General features: G+C 34.5%; 1 protein-coding gene across 1 annotated transcript; it reads right to left on the bottom strand.

Annotated features, from left to right (window-relative positions):
* Positions 1 to 6,566: 6,566 nt before the first annotated feature.
* LOC115412456 (cystathionine beta-synthase-like) lies at positions 6,567 to 17,626 on the bottom strand. The gene is made up of 11 exons (XM_030124984.1): positions 17,464 to 17,626; positions 17,173 to 17,377; positions 16,636 to 16,727; positions 14,322 to 14,447; positions 14,093 to 14,177; positions 13,878 to 13,983; positions 11,215 to 11,292; positions 11,000 to 11,134; positions 8,794 to 8,902; positions 8,629 to 8,713; positions 6,567 to 7,091 (listed from the first exon to the last, which is right to left on the bottom strand). The coding sequence occupies exons 1-11, from the start codon at positions 17,593 to 17,595 to the stop codon at positions 6,964 to 6,966; spliced, it is 1,281 nt and encodes a 426-aa protein (XP_029980844.1). The 5' UTR covers positions 17,596 to 17,626; the 3' UTR covers positions 6,567 to 6,963.
* Positions 17,627 to 17,958: the final 332 nt, after the last annotated feature.

Genomic DNA, 17,958 nt, shown 5'->3' with positions numbered 1-17,958 from the left:
GTGACCACTATGCATGAAAGGGTTAATTAAAGGTGGCTCCATAGGTGTTGGTTCCCTATGGTTTTTGTTCTTTCTGGGATGTTTTCGATGCAGCTGATCTATTTATGTCAGTATCACTTGTGTTTTTCATGCTGTGGTATGTTCCATTAAATAACAGAACTGAACCACATTTTTAAATGATAAATATAATGAAAGGGAAAACACAGGCCTAAACAGTATAATGGGGCTGTTGCTATGACAACTATTCAGGGAGGGTATAAAAGCATCACATCATTACCGCACAATAACAGTGATTTTAGCGTATATTGTTTGTTTTGTTATTGATAATTATCATTTTTACAGATGACATTAAGACTGAATGACTTTCATGAAGGCACATCCTTTCTGAAAATCTCCATTACTGTTTTCTGTTGGTGTTTTTGTGAATAAAGTCTTGTGTTGGTACCAGAACAGATAGGTGTTGTCTCTGCTGGCGATGTTGACAAATGAGTGCAGCATGTGAGGACAGTCAAGGGCACTGTGATGTGTGTTCTGTGGTTCTGCTACTGGTTCTGCTGCGATTGCTTTGTACCTTAAATATAAATGTACTTTAAATGTACCTTTAATAATGACATTTACAGTCAATGTTCAATGACCACTTTCCTAATGAATGAATGGATGAATGAGGACAAAATCCATGAAACAATATCCTCGGAGCATCTCGCATCAGATGTGATGTTTTAATGCATTCAACATGGCTGAACACACCAATGTTAGGAGTGTAGAGCGGAAAACACATACAAATTGTGAAGTTCATTTAGTTTATTGACGCTTCAGCATCATCACAGGTTTGTAAAGACAAATACTATTAACAACACTGAGTTATTTTGCTGAAACTAAATGAAAATAAATATTAAGTAGCTCACTAATTTCAAGTCAACCTACAATTATCTGAGCTAAAATGTAATATAAGGCATTGTTGGACCAAAATGGAGAAAACATACTCAACATGTGGTTTATGGTAAATAAATGGGATATAGGTCGGACTTTTTTATTTTTCATTAATCAGCTGAAGAATGAAGTGATGTGTGTTTATTTATTTTTTCATCAACAGTGCACTAAATCAGCAATAATTTAAAGGTAGTAGTATCAGTCAAATATGCACATTAGAAATTAGACATTAAAATACAAAGACGACAACATTCAGTGCTAGTATGAAGAAAAATCTAACAAAACAGTATCAAACCAAGCAAAGTAAGACAATGGAAATAACTAATATTTGGGTACTAATAGACAAACATAAGCATTAAGTGAAACTGAGTTAAACTTGCCAAATGAGAAAATTTATACAATTTTAGTTCAGCTGCGTGTTTTATACAGTATATACAGTTTTATACATATAGCTATTTTAACCCATAAAGACCCAACAGCCACCGTCTACCAAAATCATCTGCTGATATAAAATGTTTAATACCTGTTGATCCATTAATCCTATCAATACATGTAAATAATTGGTGTAAAATGTAGTTTGTCATCTTTTCATAGTCATCAGATATGACCAGTTTGGACATTCAGAGGCTCTGTAGTGAACGTGGAAACACCGTCATCTTCTACAACATTGATTCACCAGTAAAACCCATGGAGTTGGATCAATGACAGTGGATGGAGGCATTGGGTTTATGTTCAGTTAAGGATAGATTTTACTGAAAAAAAGTTAGCTTTTCTGCAATTTTGTCTGTTTTTGATATAATAACCTTCAACTTTAATTTGAGCTTTTATGAATATCTTCATGATCAGTAAATTAAATACAGAAAAATATCTGATTTATATGGATAAAACGCAAAATGCAGAGGATAATATTGTAATAAATGGTGATAAATCACTTAAGAAAGGTTAGATATAGACAAAATTTCATTTGGGAACAGTCATAAAAGTCGCGCAGGGTCTTTATGGATTAAGTGCTACTTTGGTGTTCGATTTGACTGGGTATTTTTGCAGCTTATTTGTATACATAGACAGAAATATAAACTGTAAAAGCAATTATATAGCACAGAGGAGGTTATAAGAGCCTTTACTTTATAACTAGCACTACTATAACAGTAAAAATACTCTGTTATAAGAAACAGAACAAGTAATAAAGTACCACAAGTAAAAATGAACTGTTTCTTTTTGAGAGAACATCAAATATTATTCATATATTCACACAATGGTAACAACAATGGTAATGTTGTAAATGTTGCTTCCTTTATTGTTATATAAACAATAATCATAAATAATGCTCTGTATTTTCTATATAATTACAGATATGGAACAGCCTGGTGGTGTTACAATAACAGTTTCTTGATCCCTCTGCAGAAAAATTGCATCCATTCTGTGCTGTAGTGTCATTGAACGCACCCTGCTGAACTCTGTGTTGTATATGTGATAGCACTGCCTCCCTCTGGCCTGTTGAGAGCCTTCGCATGTGAACAACAGGTCAGATGAGGACATTAGTCAACTAAATGTCTTCAGTATTTACTTAAAAACAACTAGAAGGTCAATCTGAGAACACAAACCTCCTTAGAGAACGGTCCCTTCGTCCTCTTGTTTTACAAATCACAAAGTAAGCACTCAATGTCCTCCGTTTTTTCGCTTGATGCCACTGGATTTTCTAATTTGGTGATCACTTTATTTATTTATTTATTTGTGTTTAATTGTTATCATTCAGATAGTTAGCAGTGGCAACAGTTAACAGCATCATGTATGTGTGTGTAAATAATGCTGATATGAGATACTGTTACATCTTATACTTTGAAAGCTTCCTGTTGGGTTCCTGCCAGTCCACCTGTGCCATCTTGATGCAGGGACTCAATAACCAGGCCCTTTGTTTCACTCACTCTCCCTGTTCCAGTTTTTCAGGCCACCAGCTTCAGAAGCACACTTAGGTGCTTATATCAAGACGTTTGGTCTTCATTTTGGTTTGATTCACTCTTCTATCATTTCAGTAAACCTTAGTTTATCAGTTAATTGTAGTCTTGTGTCCATCATAATGTTCAGCTCACGAGCCAGCTGCAACAATACTCATTTGGGTTCATACATTTGTAGATCTGACTCTAAAAGAGCCCCTTTTTACATAGCACTTAATTCTGTTACAGGAATATTTCACCTTTATTCCAGAATGACGATGTCTGTGTAAATGAAATCATGGATCATCTGGTCCCACCTTTATCGCGGCTCTGTAACACCTCTGAATGTAGTAACAGAGCTGTGATAACGGTGGAATTATGATTCCAGAACACTATGTGAAAGGAACACTTCTCATTCCACAACCAAGGTGTGATGTTTGTTACAAGCAAAATTAGAATTTTACATCTCAAAATTTTACATAACATGAATCCCTCCAACGCTATTTTGTGTCGATTTTATGATGTGGAAGAAATATGTAACTTTTGTCAATCTGAATCTGAATCTACTTTACACTTATTCTTTTTATGTGAACGTTCTTCTAATTTTTGGTCCAAAATTGAAAATTATATCATATCTAAAAGTAACAATAAAATAAATATAACATCCCAAAATGTAATTACTTATTTTAAACATGATACTAACGATCTAGAATTTATTGTAAATTTATTCATATTATTTGGAAAATTTCATATACATAAAAGCAAATATACTAAAACACACCCAAATTTTAAAATCTTCCTGTTAGAAGTTGAAAATTATATTAAATCTTTAGAATTCATATATAATAAAAAAAAAAGTACTAACACATTGGCTATTTATAAACAATTTTTCAATACTGACTGAACTCTCTGTTGCATTTATGTGTGTTTATGTGTTTTTTTGTTTTTTTTCTTATGTGGCCCTAATACACTGTCGTAGATTTTAATGTGTTACATAATTATTCTTAAACAATTTAAGTAATTTCTAAATAAAGTTTCAGAGTTTAAAACATGGTAAATTAAAAATAATAATAATAATAATTTAGTACATAGGTCTGCACAACTGGATATTCTCTGTTGGCGCATGTATTGTTACTATGTTGTACTTACACTTACACTTGTATAATATCATATTATACAATAGAATGATTCATTTTGGGTTCTTAGTTAGTCTGAGTGTCACTAATTACAGGACTGAACGTTCCAGAACATCCTTTACCCCCACTACCATCAGACTCAACTCCTACATGGCAGATGGACCTGGGTGGAACTGGACTGCTGCTTTGACTCAACGTACTTTATGTACTTTCACTACTACTATGACTCATTTGTACATCATGTACTAACCACTTAAATCACGACCCCTTAGGGTTCATTTAATCTCATTTAAGTTCATCCCATGCCCTAGCCTTTACCATATTTCATCAAAGTCTATGTAGTAGTTTTTGTGTAATCCAGCTGACAGACTACATACTACTCTTTGGTGAAGGTAAAAATGTTTCTCAAAATTGTCTCTTGTCACTTAGTTTAATATACATAGAATCCAAAAGCAGGTTTAAAACATGCAAAATACTGCACAGGTATAGTCGACCGTACAATGGGTTTTTTTTCTCACACCTCACAGTTTAAAGTTTTAGTGTGTGATATTTAATGAACTCTTGTGGTAAAGTTTCAGACTACAATCACCTGAATACTCCAACCTCTACTTAAGTGGCTGTAAAAATGTCTAAGTCCATTGTTTTGTCTGTTTTAGGCTTTTTAACCCATAAAGACCCAAACAGCCACCAGCAACCAAAAGCATCGACTGATATAAAATGTTTAATAACTTCTGAACCACTAATCCTATCAATACATGGACATAACTGGTGTAAAATGCAGTTTGTCATCTTTTCATGGTCATCAGATATGACCCATTTGGACGTTCAGAGGCTCCATAGTGAACGTGGAAACACCGTCATCTTCTACAACATTCATTCACCAGTAAAATCTAAATGGAATTAAATGAGTTGATGGAGACAGTTGTTTTAACCCTTTCATGCATACTGGTCACTATAGTGGACAGCTATTCTACAGCTGTTTTCTTAGATATTCATGTTTTTTTTTTTCATGTTATCTCCATGAAGTGAGTAATAACTAGTATTAGAGTATGTTAAAATGTGAGAAAACATCAGATTAGCTGCATGAAAAATGTTTTTATTTCATAGTTTTCACACAGTATATCACTTTCCGATGATGTGTCTTTAATACATGTTTTATTGCTTCAAAAATTAAATGCATGGTGTCCAGCTGAGCGGACATTTTTCTAACTCCATAAAAAATAGGTTCATAAAAAAAATTTCTACCGCATTTTTTTGTGCCTAAAGAGGAATAAAAACACTCAGGAAAAAAAAAAATCTTAACTAAGGTCCTCATAATTCATGCATGAAAGGGTTAAATTCAGTTAGTGATATATTTTGTTAAAAAGTCACTTTTTCTTCAGTCTTCTCTATTTATGACATAATAACCCTCAACTTTAATCTGAGCTTTCATGAAAATCTACATGATCAGTGTATTAACTATAGGAAAATATATGATTTTCACTGAAAAAAAGCAAAATACAGAGTATAATATTCATGTTAAAGTAACTTTACACTAGTTGACACTACTATACTATATAAAATGGAAAAAGAAAGGGAGATGTCCATTATGAGCTACAGTACGAACATGCTAGAAATGCTCCATCTGTATATAATGGTACTGAAAAGATTGTTCTTGTTTTGTGTAATTACATAAAGACTAATAAAAACATTATTATGGCTGTTGTATTCACATTCTTAAACCAGAACCTCCTAAATCTCACAACCTGAAATTTTAACTGTTATAAATTTACCTAAATGTCATGCGGTGTTTGACTACAGGTGTACCCTCATTTAGTATGAGTAATTATTCTAATATATGAGCAGTAATACAGTAATATATCACTTAAAAGGATATTTAAGTGAAATATTAGTGGAGATATCATTGTGAATGCAACTGAAAAAAAATACAGAAAAATGGTATTTTGCAGAAATGCAGTCAACACCTATGTACTATAAATTGCATTACAGTAGGATTACATTACTTTCCTATAAATATGAAGTAAAGTAACTGGCAGTAGTTTCAATAACATACTGTAAATATACAACACTGTACAAAAGTCTTAGGTTATCATTAGGTTAACTGTTTTAGCAAAATTATAATGAACAGTTTCTGTTTTAAGATACAACCAAGATATACAGAAAATATGGAAATAATTACCAACAAAAATTCAGGAAAATAAACAGCTTCTACAAACCTAAGCGTCAAGTATTTAGTGTGACCTCAACATGTCTGTAACTCTTTTATTCAGACAGATTTACTGCACTGATCCCCATGTCTGACATTTGTTAATATTTGCACTACTTTGTCACACTAAATACTGACTTTAGCCTGTAGAAGTCATTTGATTCTGAGTTTCTGTGTTTTTTGTATCTGAAAAAAAGAGCAGAAATGATAATGCATGCTTCCTGCAGCACTGCAAAAACAACAAAGCAGAAGTGGTTAGGACTCTGAGGAAATAATTTAAAGTGTAAATAAACAGGACATAAAACGATTCTTGATATTGAAAAATCATTTACTCGTGATGATTTAATTACATCCAGTGAGTATGAATCAGGGTAAACAGTCTGTACATGTTATTTCAGACTTGAAAAATCTAAAGCTGAGCAGTTACATGTTATTAGATGAATATACTGGTTCTGTAGATGTTAAAAGGCCCTTCTGAATCAGCTGACAGGTGAGCAGAATAACAATCAATGTAAATTTATGACTTAATAAGTGAAGGAAGGCAAGGCTTTGGCAAGGCTAATGATTGAATATTCAGCTCTGTGAGTATAAAGACCAACTATGTATAACTGTGTATCCTATTGCTTATGTTGAACAAAAATAAAAGTTGATAAATCATCTTCACGGCTGTGGATCAAAACTGTGAAAGCACATGATTTATGGTTAAACACCGGTGCTTCTGTGTTGTTAACTGATCAGCAGAATGACACCGGCCACGTTAAAACAGTGAGGATTCCAGCGAGGCTGAATCCTGCTCCTCATGTGTGGTGATGTAGCTGAGGAGGTCAATCTCAGTCACAACGGCCAACAACTTCTGCATCTGAGAAGCCGAACCATCAGCCTTATCTAGAGAGAGAGACGGTTACATTACAAAAACAATAAAAACAGATAATCAGCAACATATAAATATTAACGGCTACAGAAGATGAAGTTTTGGAAACAAGTATGATAAAAAGAAAATGAAATAAAATTCAACAAAAATAGATGATGAATAAAACGAAAATCAGTAGCAGTTCATTAAAATTACAATAAATGTCTTAAATGTATTTGATGGGAATGATTAAAAGCATTTTATGTTTTTGAAAGATACATTCTATGGATTTGGGTTTTTATGTTAATTCTAGATACTTCAGTAACCTCAGTTTGTTGGTGGGCTGTACCTCAGTAAAATTATCTTCTTAATCTAGTCAAAACAAAATCGCAGTTTAATTTCCTAATACTTGAAAGGTGTTAGGAAACAACCGAATGTGTTGTTGATTTGTTTACATTGGTATTAATTTGCGTTCATAATGTACTCTAACATTGTGAGGGGATCATTTATCATAACACTTTTCAATTAGTCTGTATTTACCTGCTGTTACAAACTTTGGCCATTAGGTGGCAGCATCAGGAAGGAAATGGTTTCTTTGCCAAAACTTCACAAAATGCATCTTTGTTTATCCTTCTGTTTGCTTTTGGGCCAGGCTGATGGTGTTGGTGTTTGTCAGGTGTATGTGAAAGACTAAGAAGGACTGAGGAAACAACTGTCAAAGTATCAGTAAAACTTGTACTTTTGACATTTTCATTTATTCAGTTAGTTGTTCTGTTCGCTTCGCTTTTTCTTTGTGATTTGTGTCAGTGTAGCAGTGTATTTTTTTCCATTTTCTTTTTTATATCAGAGCTCCATGCTGTCTATTTTGCCAAGACAATCAATACAGTGGAACGAGTAATTATGTCCTGTGAAACAGCTAGATTCTCAACAAACAAATGTCTCTTTTTTCCACTATCTTAAACCTATTGTGTCCCAGAACGTGAAAAAGATAAAATATTATTTACTGAATGTACTGGTGTGTAAAAACATGCATTTACATTCATGAATAAAAATAAAGTCATGACTCTTCTAAAGACATTTACTTTTTACACCCAAAATGCAATGATAATGTCTGTAAAGTGTAAATCAATACAACAGCAGTATTTTGGGTGTTCTGCCAGACCACTAAGGATTACTGGAGGGATTTTGCTCCAGTGACTAAGTGTACTATTGCTAAATGTTGTCTATGTGTATATGAAGATGTTTTATTTTTTTTATACTTCCAGTGACACTTTTTCTGTGCTGCACTTTGTGCTTTTTTTTTTTCTTTTTAGATACTTATGCCGTCCAGGGTTTTACTTTTATATTTTCAGTTTTTATAGTTTTTTATATATCATTTATACTTCTATGGCACCTACAGAGGATTGCACCTTAAATTTCGTTGTACCTATACAATGACAATAAAGACATTCTATTCTATTCTATTCTATTCTATTCTGTTCTATTCTATTCTATTTTGTTCTGTTCTATTCTATTCTATTCTATGTTTATCTCTATTCGTAAGTGTTATGGACAAAGACTAAAGGGTCTTACATTGTGTGTGGTCATGAACCACCAGGGCAAAGTGTTCATTTTTCAGAATGTGTGACAGCTTTCCCAGGTCATCTGTCAGGTGGACCTAAAAGAACAATGTACAGAGATTCAACTCTTTTTTGTGCACTACCTGTGTAACTATGCAGTCTCTAATCAGTTACTGACCGGTCTGAAATTCTTGCAGAGCACTTTGCAGATCGGATCTGAGGGTATGAGCTTCCCAGACAGGAGAGAGGAGAGGAGGGTCCCCAGAGTCACCGACCCCAGGATCCCACTGTCCACAAACGCACAGTTAAAATTAATGTCAAATTGAATGAATTACATTGTGGACTAAAGCTGCTGATTAACCTGTTGACTATTTTCTTAATGAAAACTACAGCGCTTGATATTTTTTGGCATAACTGAGCAAAGATTCTATAATTACCTTTCAAAATATGGTAATTTAAATGGTGAGAAGGAAGCAAGAATTCCACCCACTTCTGTGGACTATTATTCAGGTCGTAGAAAATCTACCTGTGACACAGACTTTGGCTCATCACAGGTGTTTCCAGACAGGTACAAGGGTTAAATGACCACTGATCACCACTAGTGATCAATTTTAAAACTCTGATCTATGGTTAGATTCTAATGATAATACAGGAATAGTATTATTAATAACTGCAATTAATGATTATTTTCACTACTGATTAATCTTATTTTCACAATTAACTGATTAGTTTGATTACAAAAATGTCAGAAAATCATGTTACCCACAGCTCAAGATAACAACCCAAAGATATTCACTTTTCTGTCATAGGGCAGTAGAAAGAAAAGGTTAAAATTAAGAAGCTGGAATGAGAAATATTTTACTTTTTTGTCAAAAAAATTACTCAGATTTACTGATCATTAACCCATAAAGACCCTGTTCCACTTCTCTGTCAGTTCCCAAATGAATTTTTCCTCTATATTTAACCATTCTTAAGTAATTTATCATCATGTATTATAATATTACCCTCTGTATTTTGCATTTCATCAGGATAAATCAGGTATTTTCCTATATTTAATTCACTGATCATGAAAAAGTTCATAAAAGCTCAGATTAAAGTTTAGGGTTATTATATAAGAAACGGAAAACTACAGAAAAAGTGACGTTTTCAGTAAAATAGATCATTAACTGAATATAAACCTAGTGTGTCCAACAACTGTCATTGATCCAATTCCATGGGTTTTACTGGTGAATCAATGTTGTAGAAGATGACTGTCATGGAGGCGTAAACGACAAAGAAATTTGTGAAGAATGGACTGGTTGTCAGTCAGGCCTTCCTTTATTGTGCACAAGTGAGAAACTGACAAACGAAGCTTCGCCCTCTGTCAGAAGTCAGTTCTGACCTGTCCAGGAAGTCAGTCTAACTTATAGTAGCCTGTGCTAAGCTTAAATGTGATTGGCTAATATGATGTATGACGCTGTCGCTAAGCAGAAGAAAGAAAATAAGATACAAACAGATAGAATGCAAGACCTTGGAGTTGTCCTGGGAAGTTTTAGGGAGTTGGGTTATGCTGTATCTTGTGGTATCGTTAGAGACAAAGTAGCTTACAAAATATGCAGAATTGAGAAACTAACTGAGAGCAAACATTCCTATCTAGGCCTGTGGTTAGAAAGAGAATGAAAACTGAAGAGCTATCATAAGTGTCTTATAAACTAATAGAAGACTTATGGTCAGTATTAAAATCAGTATTAACATGACGGTGTTTCCACATTCACTACGGAGCCTCTGAATGTACAAATGGGTCATATCTGAAGACCATGAAAAGATGACAAACTGTATTTTACACCAATTATTTACATGTATTGATAGGATTAATGGATCAGTAGGTATTAAAAAGTTTTGATCAATAGATGCTTTTGGTTGGTGATGGATCTTTGGGTCTTTATAGTTTGAAAATTTATTAGTAAATAACTCACTATTGAATAAAATATTCAATACTGAATTGTTACATGATCAGATATACATATCTCATCCATTTTATTCAGGAAAAAATGTCAGTGGAAGTGGGCAGAAGGAGGTATCATACAAATATGTGTAGTTGTTCATAATAATGAATAATATGAAAGTAAGCTGAAAATTTCTTCTGCAAAATGTAAAGTGACAGAAGTACCAGATGAACCCTGCAACACCTACATATTTCCCACTTCAAAAAAAAAACACCATACAGGAATGGGGCAGTAGATTTTGTAATTTTGTCGTGGAATCAATACAAGATAGGTGATTTTCTGAGAGTAGGATTGTAAAGGAATGGAAATGCACTCATGTGTCATCATCCTCTTGATACACTTGGCTGTTAATTCACATGAAGGAGCCGATATTGTTCATAAACTGTTGAAAACATGTACCCAGACTCATCTGTAACTGGAGCCTGATCAAACGTTTTCTCCTTCAGGATCTCAATGGTTTTCTGGCAGGTCACAGACAGTGAGATAGTAAGGGGGACAGACAGATGGAGACACTGGACAGTCCGCTTCCACCACCTCAAAGACAAACACAAAACTCCTTTAGTCTCATCCGTGGTTGTCATGTTGTACCTAATGGATAGAAATGACTTTCATACCAGGGTTGGTGATCCATCGGAGCCTCTGGAGTGAGGAAACCTTTCTCACACATCCACCGGTCACTGAGGAACTTTGACCTGGAAACCAAATGACAACAAGCATTCAGATCCTAGTGCTACTACCACACAGTAAAAATACTCCACTACAAGTACAAGTTGTACATGTAAAACAATAACAGCTAAATGTAATTAAAGTATGTAAAGTAAGTAATTATTGTGCAGTAAAACGGTCACTCTCAGTGTTTTATTACTATTTTAATGTTTTTTCAGTTTATATTCCCGCCTCATTAAAGTGGACGCTGTGTTTTACAAATAAAGGTTGAACAGTTTTTGCTAGTTTTTAATCAGAATCTTTAAATGAAATTTTTTCTACACTGAAAACCAAATAGAGCTCTTTAACATATACAGCCACAAAACATCCTACACAACATTAGAAGTTTAATCTAAAACAATACATTATATTCTGTAAGATCATGTTTCTGCATTGCTTTATTATAGTCTTTTACTTTAAAATCTCTATATATTTTTTGCATTTATTTTTTGTAGAGAGAGAGCAAGAGAGAGGGGGGGGGGGGGGGGGGGGTGTGTGTGACATGAATTGAAGGACCCAGGTCAAGAATCACATCCAGGTTGAAGATGAGTCAGCAGCGTGCCCCCTTTTTAATATATTTTATTGAAAAACAACATTATGAAATGTAGGACTAAAGAATGTTTCTATTATATTATCATTTAACAAAACAGGAAAAGGTGAGTAATACCCAACAAACACAAAAAGTCACATTATTTTTGGTTTTTAATCAGATTGTAATAGCATTGAAGTTACTGCGGGAGATCATATATCTTGAAGCTTTGTGAAAATGCATTACCAAGAGCGAGATGAGTTTAAACTTTTTAAAAGCCCAGTAAAAAAAAGTCTATTCCATTATATTATCATATTCAGCACATTTGTAGATACATAGTTTTAAAGGACAAGAAGGAAATGAACTTAAGCTGACAAAATATAGTGGAGTAAAACTGAAAATACTCAAGTGAAATACAACTACCTCAGATATGTACTTAGGTATACTATATTATTCAAACAGTTCATTTATGTTCCACCACTGCAGAAGAACCAGTATGATTTTTATGATTCAGAATGCTCTGTTCTCTACATAGTTACAGTAGATGGTCTGTTCTTCTTTGTTTGTTGTGGAGCTGTTTATGTTTTTGTTTCTTGGGTTTTATTTTATTTATTTATTTATTCTTTTGTTGTTGTTGGCACTATTACTGTTATTGTAATTGTTTTGCCTTGTATTTTTGCTGTTGAATTTTGGTTTTCGTGTTGTGTCGCAAGAGTGTACATCTTGATCGAGGAGCAACTTGTGGGAAGTTGTGGTGCTTTGTTTTTATGTTGTTTAATGACCCAAGGAAGAATAGCTGCTGTGGTGTGCAGCACGACTTGATCACAATCAAGGGTACCAGAAAGACTGCACATATAGATAAAAAATAATAATGCTCTATCAAAAAAACAGACAGGCCATTTCATTTGTCTGATATTTCTCTTTTAAAGTCCAAAATATTTTTGTATTATGGTGTCTACTAAAAATTTCGCAGGCTTGCCCCTGTCAAATCAGAAGTTATTCAGTGTATGGACACTACAGCCTAATAGCCTCCATACTGACCGCCTACAAAGATATACAAATGTTTCAGCACTCAGGATAATCATGCATTGTTTATTGCATAGATGTGGTGTCCAAAGCATGTGTGGTGAAAAATTCCATATAATGACAGAAACAATAAAATTAGACCCACATATTTTGATATGGTGTATGGACTCCATAAGATTGGAATGGAAATCTGGCTTACCACATGGTGGCATCTCTGTTAGATCTGTAACTAAGTCTTCCTGGTATAGGAGTAAATAAACATTTGTGAACAAGTTTTAACAATATATCTATAAGGCATATACGCCATATTATTGATGGAAGTATATTGGTGTACGGACACTACATGAATTTTGGTGAACAACGCACCATTGAAAACATGCGGTTTGACATAAATATCCGTTTGCCACATTGTTCCCAAATTTTCTGCAGCCAGGGAGCATACCAAAATCTGTCTAGTTGTGCATATTTAGTCATAATAATACTTAAATAACAGGTTCCCATTCTATTATAACAATTAAAGGGCTGTAAAAGAAGGGTTTTTATAACAAAATGGTTGATTGTCTTAATACTGAAAATAAGAATTGATAATCAAACAGTTGTTCAACAAAAATGATCAATAAATGAAAAGCAATGTGATGTGTGTATTTTGTAATAAAAAAGACGCAGGAGTTGAGTAGTAATTATTTATTGTGTTACAAAACATTATGTACAATAATTTTGCTCTCTTATAACAATAAAATTGTCCACGTTTTCATGCTCATTGGGTCGCCATTTTATCAGTTTTTATCCAATTTTCGTCAAATTTGGAGGATTGCAAGATCTAGTAATAAGATGGCCAAAGAAACATTTTGGGAATGGTTTTGGGGGTATCTTTTTGCAATACTGATTAATAACTGATGCAAATATACTTGTTCACCTTGATTGTGATCAGGCCAAGCAGCTAATGGGGATCAAAAGGAATAAACTAAACTAATAAATAAACAGTATCTGCGGTCATGGATCAGGTGTGTTTCTTACATATAGTTGCGAACAGAGTCAGCCAGGATAACAACACAGCGCTGACCCTCCTTTAGCTGCTGAGCCATCGTCACTGCTGCTGCCATGACTGATCCAGAGCTGCCCCCTGTAGTACAAACAGCAAACCATAGAATATATGGGACAAACCATCAAGGTGCTATGATTTCTGTGAGTGCTGCTAAATATAAAGAACGGCTACAGTGACATGAACCTACCACACAGAAGACCCTCCTCCCTGATCAGCTTCCGTGACATGATAAAAGCCTCCTTGTCGTTGGATTTATACCACATGTCAACAAGCTGCAGAGATTTGTACGACACAACAGAGAAGAAATTTATATTCACAACAATATTCTCTGTTAATTAAGGAAAAAAAGATCTGTGTTTGTGAAAAAACAGCAAAACCAGTGTTTTGAAAGTAAAAACATGCATAAACACACTCACAGATTTGTCCAACACTGTAGGGATAAAGTCATATCCAATGCCCTCCACTTCAAATGAATTCTTCTTGTTTTCATCATTTTCTTCTGATCCAAGTAGAACGGAGCCTTCAGGATCCACTGCGACTATCTAGAATTATTCAGTAAATAGTGTTATGTACATGGGTGCTTCTATGAAACTGGTAAAAACAGGACACTGGGGCTAAAAATTAAAACCAGATGTAGAATAATGTTATGAAGCAAATTTGGAAGCACTTTAGGTCTATTTTTAAAAAAATATATTTACTGAGATAAAAGAGACGCAAATTTTCAGATAAAACACATTTTTTTATTTTATTTTTTTACAAGAATTCGCATGTAACACAGTAAAAAGAAGACGAAAATTAAGGGCTACCATTTTTTCAAATATCTTTTTATTTTCTCACAGGTACATTTTGGGAATCTAACTAATTATGCAAGGCAGAGTGTTTCACAAAAATGACCGCTGTTGCAAAATCTCTCACGATTTATTTGTGATTAAATGGGCAGGTTCTGCATGTAACGCCAGAGGACACAAAGAGTTACACACAAAACTTCTGGAATGAGACTGAGATTCATGAAAAACCTGCATGTCTGGGTTAGAAAAACCATTAGGATCATCAAATTTAACACAGTGTCTTTATTTATAGTGGTATATAAGACCATTTCAAGCCATGTTTTTGAGATCAAATGCACTGACACCTAGGTAGCTTTTCCTGTCCCAATTTTTGTTCAATTTTTGTCCCCAATATTTTTTTAGAAATTCATTAATTTTGGGATGGCTCAGAGCATGAGTATAATTTTTTTTTGCATTTATCTGTGGTCATCATTAGGTATATCCTGGGAGGAAACATGACTAAATTTCTCTTTTATTATTGGGTCTAAAAAATGAACCCAGTTTCATAGAAGCACCCACACATATATGGGTCCACAAATTTAACAATAAAGGTTCAGGTTATATAGTTTATGTTGCAACGTAATTTAGAGTTGAAACTTGTTTTATAAAATAATATGTAATGCTTTATATTATAGGCTGCAACATATACTGAACATTGTCTTAATCCTCAACTTCTGAGCTACAGTGTTTCTGTGCAGTATATATATAAGACATATACAGTATGTATGCACTGGGGAGCAAAATGTGAAATTAGATGTATATTCTTAACCACTGAGTTCCAATACACTAGGGATGTAATGATATGAAAATTTCGTATCACGGTTATTGTGACCTAAATTATCACGGTTATCATTATTATCACGGTATTGTTGAAATTGTGCTCAAAATGTTCAAAAAGTACTTATACACACACTGAAATAATTTAACCAAGTTGTATTTTAAAAAAAACAAACAAAAAAACAAATAAAATAATAGGCACAATGTACTTTCTGTTGGCAGAAACATTCAAGTTTTACTCCTTAGTGGTCTGAGCCTATTTTGTCCGTTTCTCAGTACTTCTGATTTTGCCTTTATATACTATATAAGCAAATGTTTACTATACCCATGTTTGGTATCTTATTTTTTTTTCAGCACAACTTCATTTTTATCATCTGCCTATTATTTTTTCACTTTAACCTACTATATCAACACAAAAGGCCAGAAAACACACAAAAAAAATAAAATCAGATTTGAAAAATGTATATAATTTATTGCATTAATAACACAAAGATGCTTAACGAACCTTTTCAAAGACTTTAAAAGTGAATATTGGTTCCAAATATTAGGTATATAAAATCAAAATTGTAATAAATTAAAACTATACTCAAATATTTGACATAAAAGCAGATCATTACATAGGGTTTTTTCCCCTAAAAGTGCGGTAATCAAACACGGTTATCATGATAATTAGAATTTAAACAGTAATACTAACTGTCTGTAATTTTACCACGGTTTATCATTATACCGGTAATCGTTACATCTCTACAATACACATACTGATCTACTGCGAGAAAAAGCTAAAATTGGATACCGTTGTTGCAGATAAATTGAAGAGGAAAACTACAATATAAATTCTCTTTGCCTTCTTCCTTGAATCATGCAGATTTTTGTTCAGAGATTCGAACATAACCTGTAATTACAGAATATGGGCCCTGTAGTTAAAGCCCCTTTTCAATGACCTCACATTTGGTTCCTATATGTATCTAAATAATACACTGACATTATTAATACAAGAAATTACACTGTTACTCTTAAATACACAGAAGCACCTTATAATCTTTGTAAATAATGGTGATTAGACCACAACATGTCCACACAAATTTAACACATTAATAAATGAATGTGGTCACAGACAATGTCTTACCTTTACACTGGGGCACCTTTCTTTCAACTTCCGAGCAACTCCAGTGAGTGTCCCACCTGTCCCAGTTCCAACCACCAACATGTCCACTTTACCTGGAGCGAAGTACAACTACACACTGAATGTGAAAATGTATTTATTTGCACATACATATAAAAGATATGAAAACTTTTTTAGACATTTGGACATTGTGTTGGAGAAGAAGATACCTCCCACATATGAATATTAATGATCCTATTGAAAAGAAGTAAAAAAGATTGTGCAATTCATCAGAATAATGAATGAATGAAACCATTGTTGTACATTTACTGACCTAGTAGTGATTTTTGGTCAGAAATAGAAAAACTGAAGGGCTTTCCTGCTCAATAATCTAATATCATTAAGGTTTTTTAAGACTGAACACATTTAATTCATAATTTTTCATAAGTTTTTGCTGTGATTTTTTGCAGCTTCTCATCATCCAGATTGATTTCAACCCACATATATTGAGAAGTAACACAAAGAACTGACTAGCCAACAACAAGTGACTAAAGCACAAACCGTCACATTGCTCCAGTATCTCCTCCGCTGTGGTGTCATAATGAGCCAGGGGGTTACTGGGATTGCGATATTGGTCAAGGATGTGTGAGTTGGGGATTGTGTTTTTTAGTTCCCAAGCCACGCCTAAATGAGACTCTGGTGAATCAAAACATGCAGAGGTCGGTGTCCGCACAATCTCTGCCCCAAGAGCTCTCAACACATCCGCCTATGACACAAGTCCAGATTCCAGTTAGTCAATGACGCAAATCCAACTTACACAACAAATGAATGTTCACTTAAAGAGCTGCATACCTTCTCCATGCTCATCTTCTCAGGCATGGTAATAATACAACGATATCCTTTTACTGCAGCGATCAGAGCGAGGCCTATACCTGCAAGGACCACAGAGGGTTTATCAGGATTAGTGCATAAAGACCCAAACATCCACCAGCGACCAAAACCATCTACTGACCTAAACTGTCCATCCATCCATTCTCTTCCGCTTATCCGGGGCCGGGTCGCGGGGGTAACAGTCTAAGCAGGGATGCCCAGACTTCTCTCTCCCCAGACACCTCCTCCAGCTCTTCCGGGGGGATCCCGAGGCGTTCCCAGGCCAGCCGAGAGACATAGTCTCTCCAGCGTGTCCTGGGTCTTCCCCGAGGTCTCCTCCCGGTGGGACATGCCCGGAACACCTCCCCAGGGAGGCGTCCAGGAGGCATCCGAAACAGATGCCCGAGCCACCTCAGCTGGCCCCTCTCGACGCGGAGGAGCAGCGGCTCTACTCCGAGCTCCTCCCTGGTGACTGAG

Source organism: Sphaeramia orbicularis, chromosome 21 (genome assembly GCF_902148855.1).
Source record: "Sphaeramia orbicularis chromosome 21, fSphaOr1.1, whole genome shotgun sequence".
In the NCBI taxonomy this organism is placed as follows: Eukaryota; Metazoa; Chordata; class Actinopteri; order Kurtiformes; family Apogonidae; genus Sphaeramia; species Sphaeramia orbicularis.
This window is presented reverse-complemented; position numbering and strand designations above follow the sequence as displayed.

Excerpts from the sequence above, each read along its gene's own strand:
- LOC115412456 (XM_030124984.1), bottom strand. The coding sequence starts at position 17,595 with ATGTTTGGGTCTTTATGCACTAATCCTGATAAACCCTCTGTGGTCCTT. Across the intron at positions 14,448-16,635 it reads AAAGGTGCCCCAGTGTAAAG|ATAGTCGCAGTGGATCCTGA; the intron begins GTAAGACATTGT and ends GAATAATTCTAG. Across the intron at positions 8,714-8,793 it reads TCTGCAAGAATTTCAGACCG|GTCCACCTGACAGATGACCT; the intron begins GTCAGTAACTGA and ends TTGTTCTTTTAG.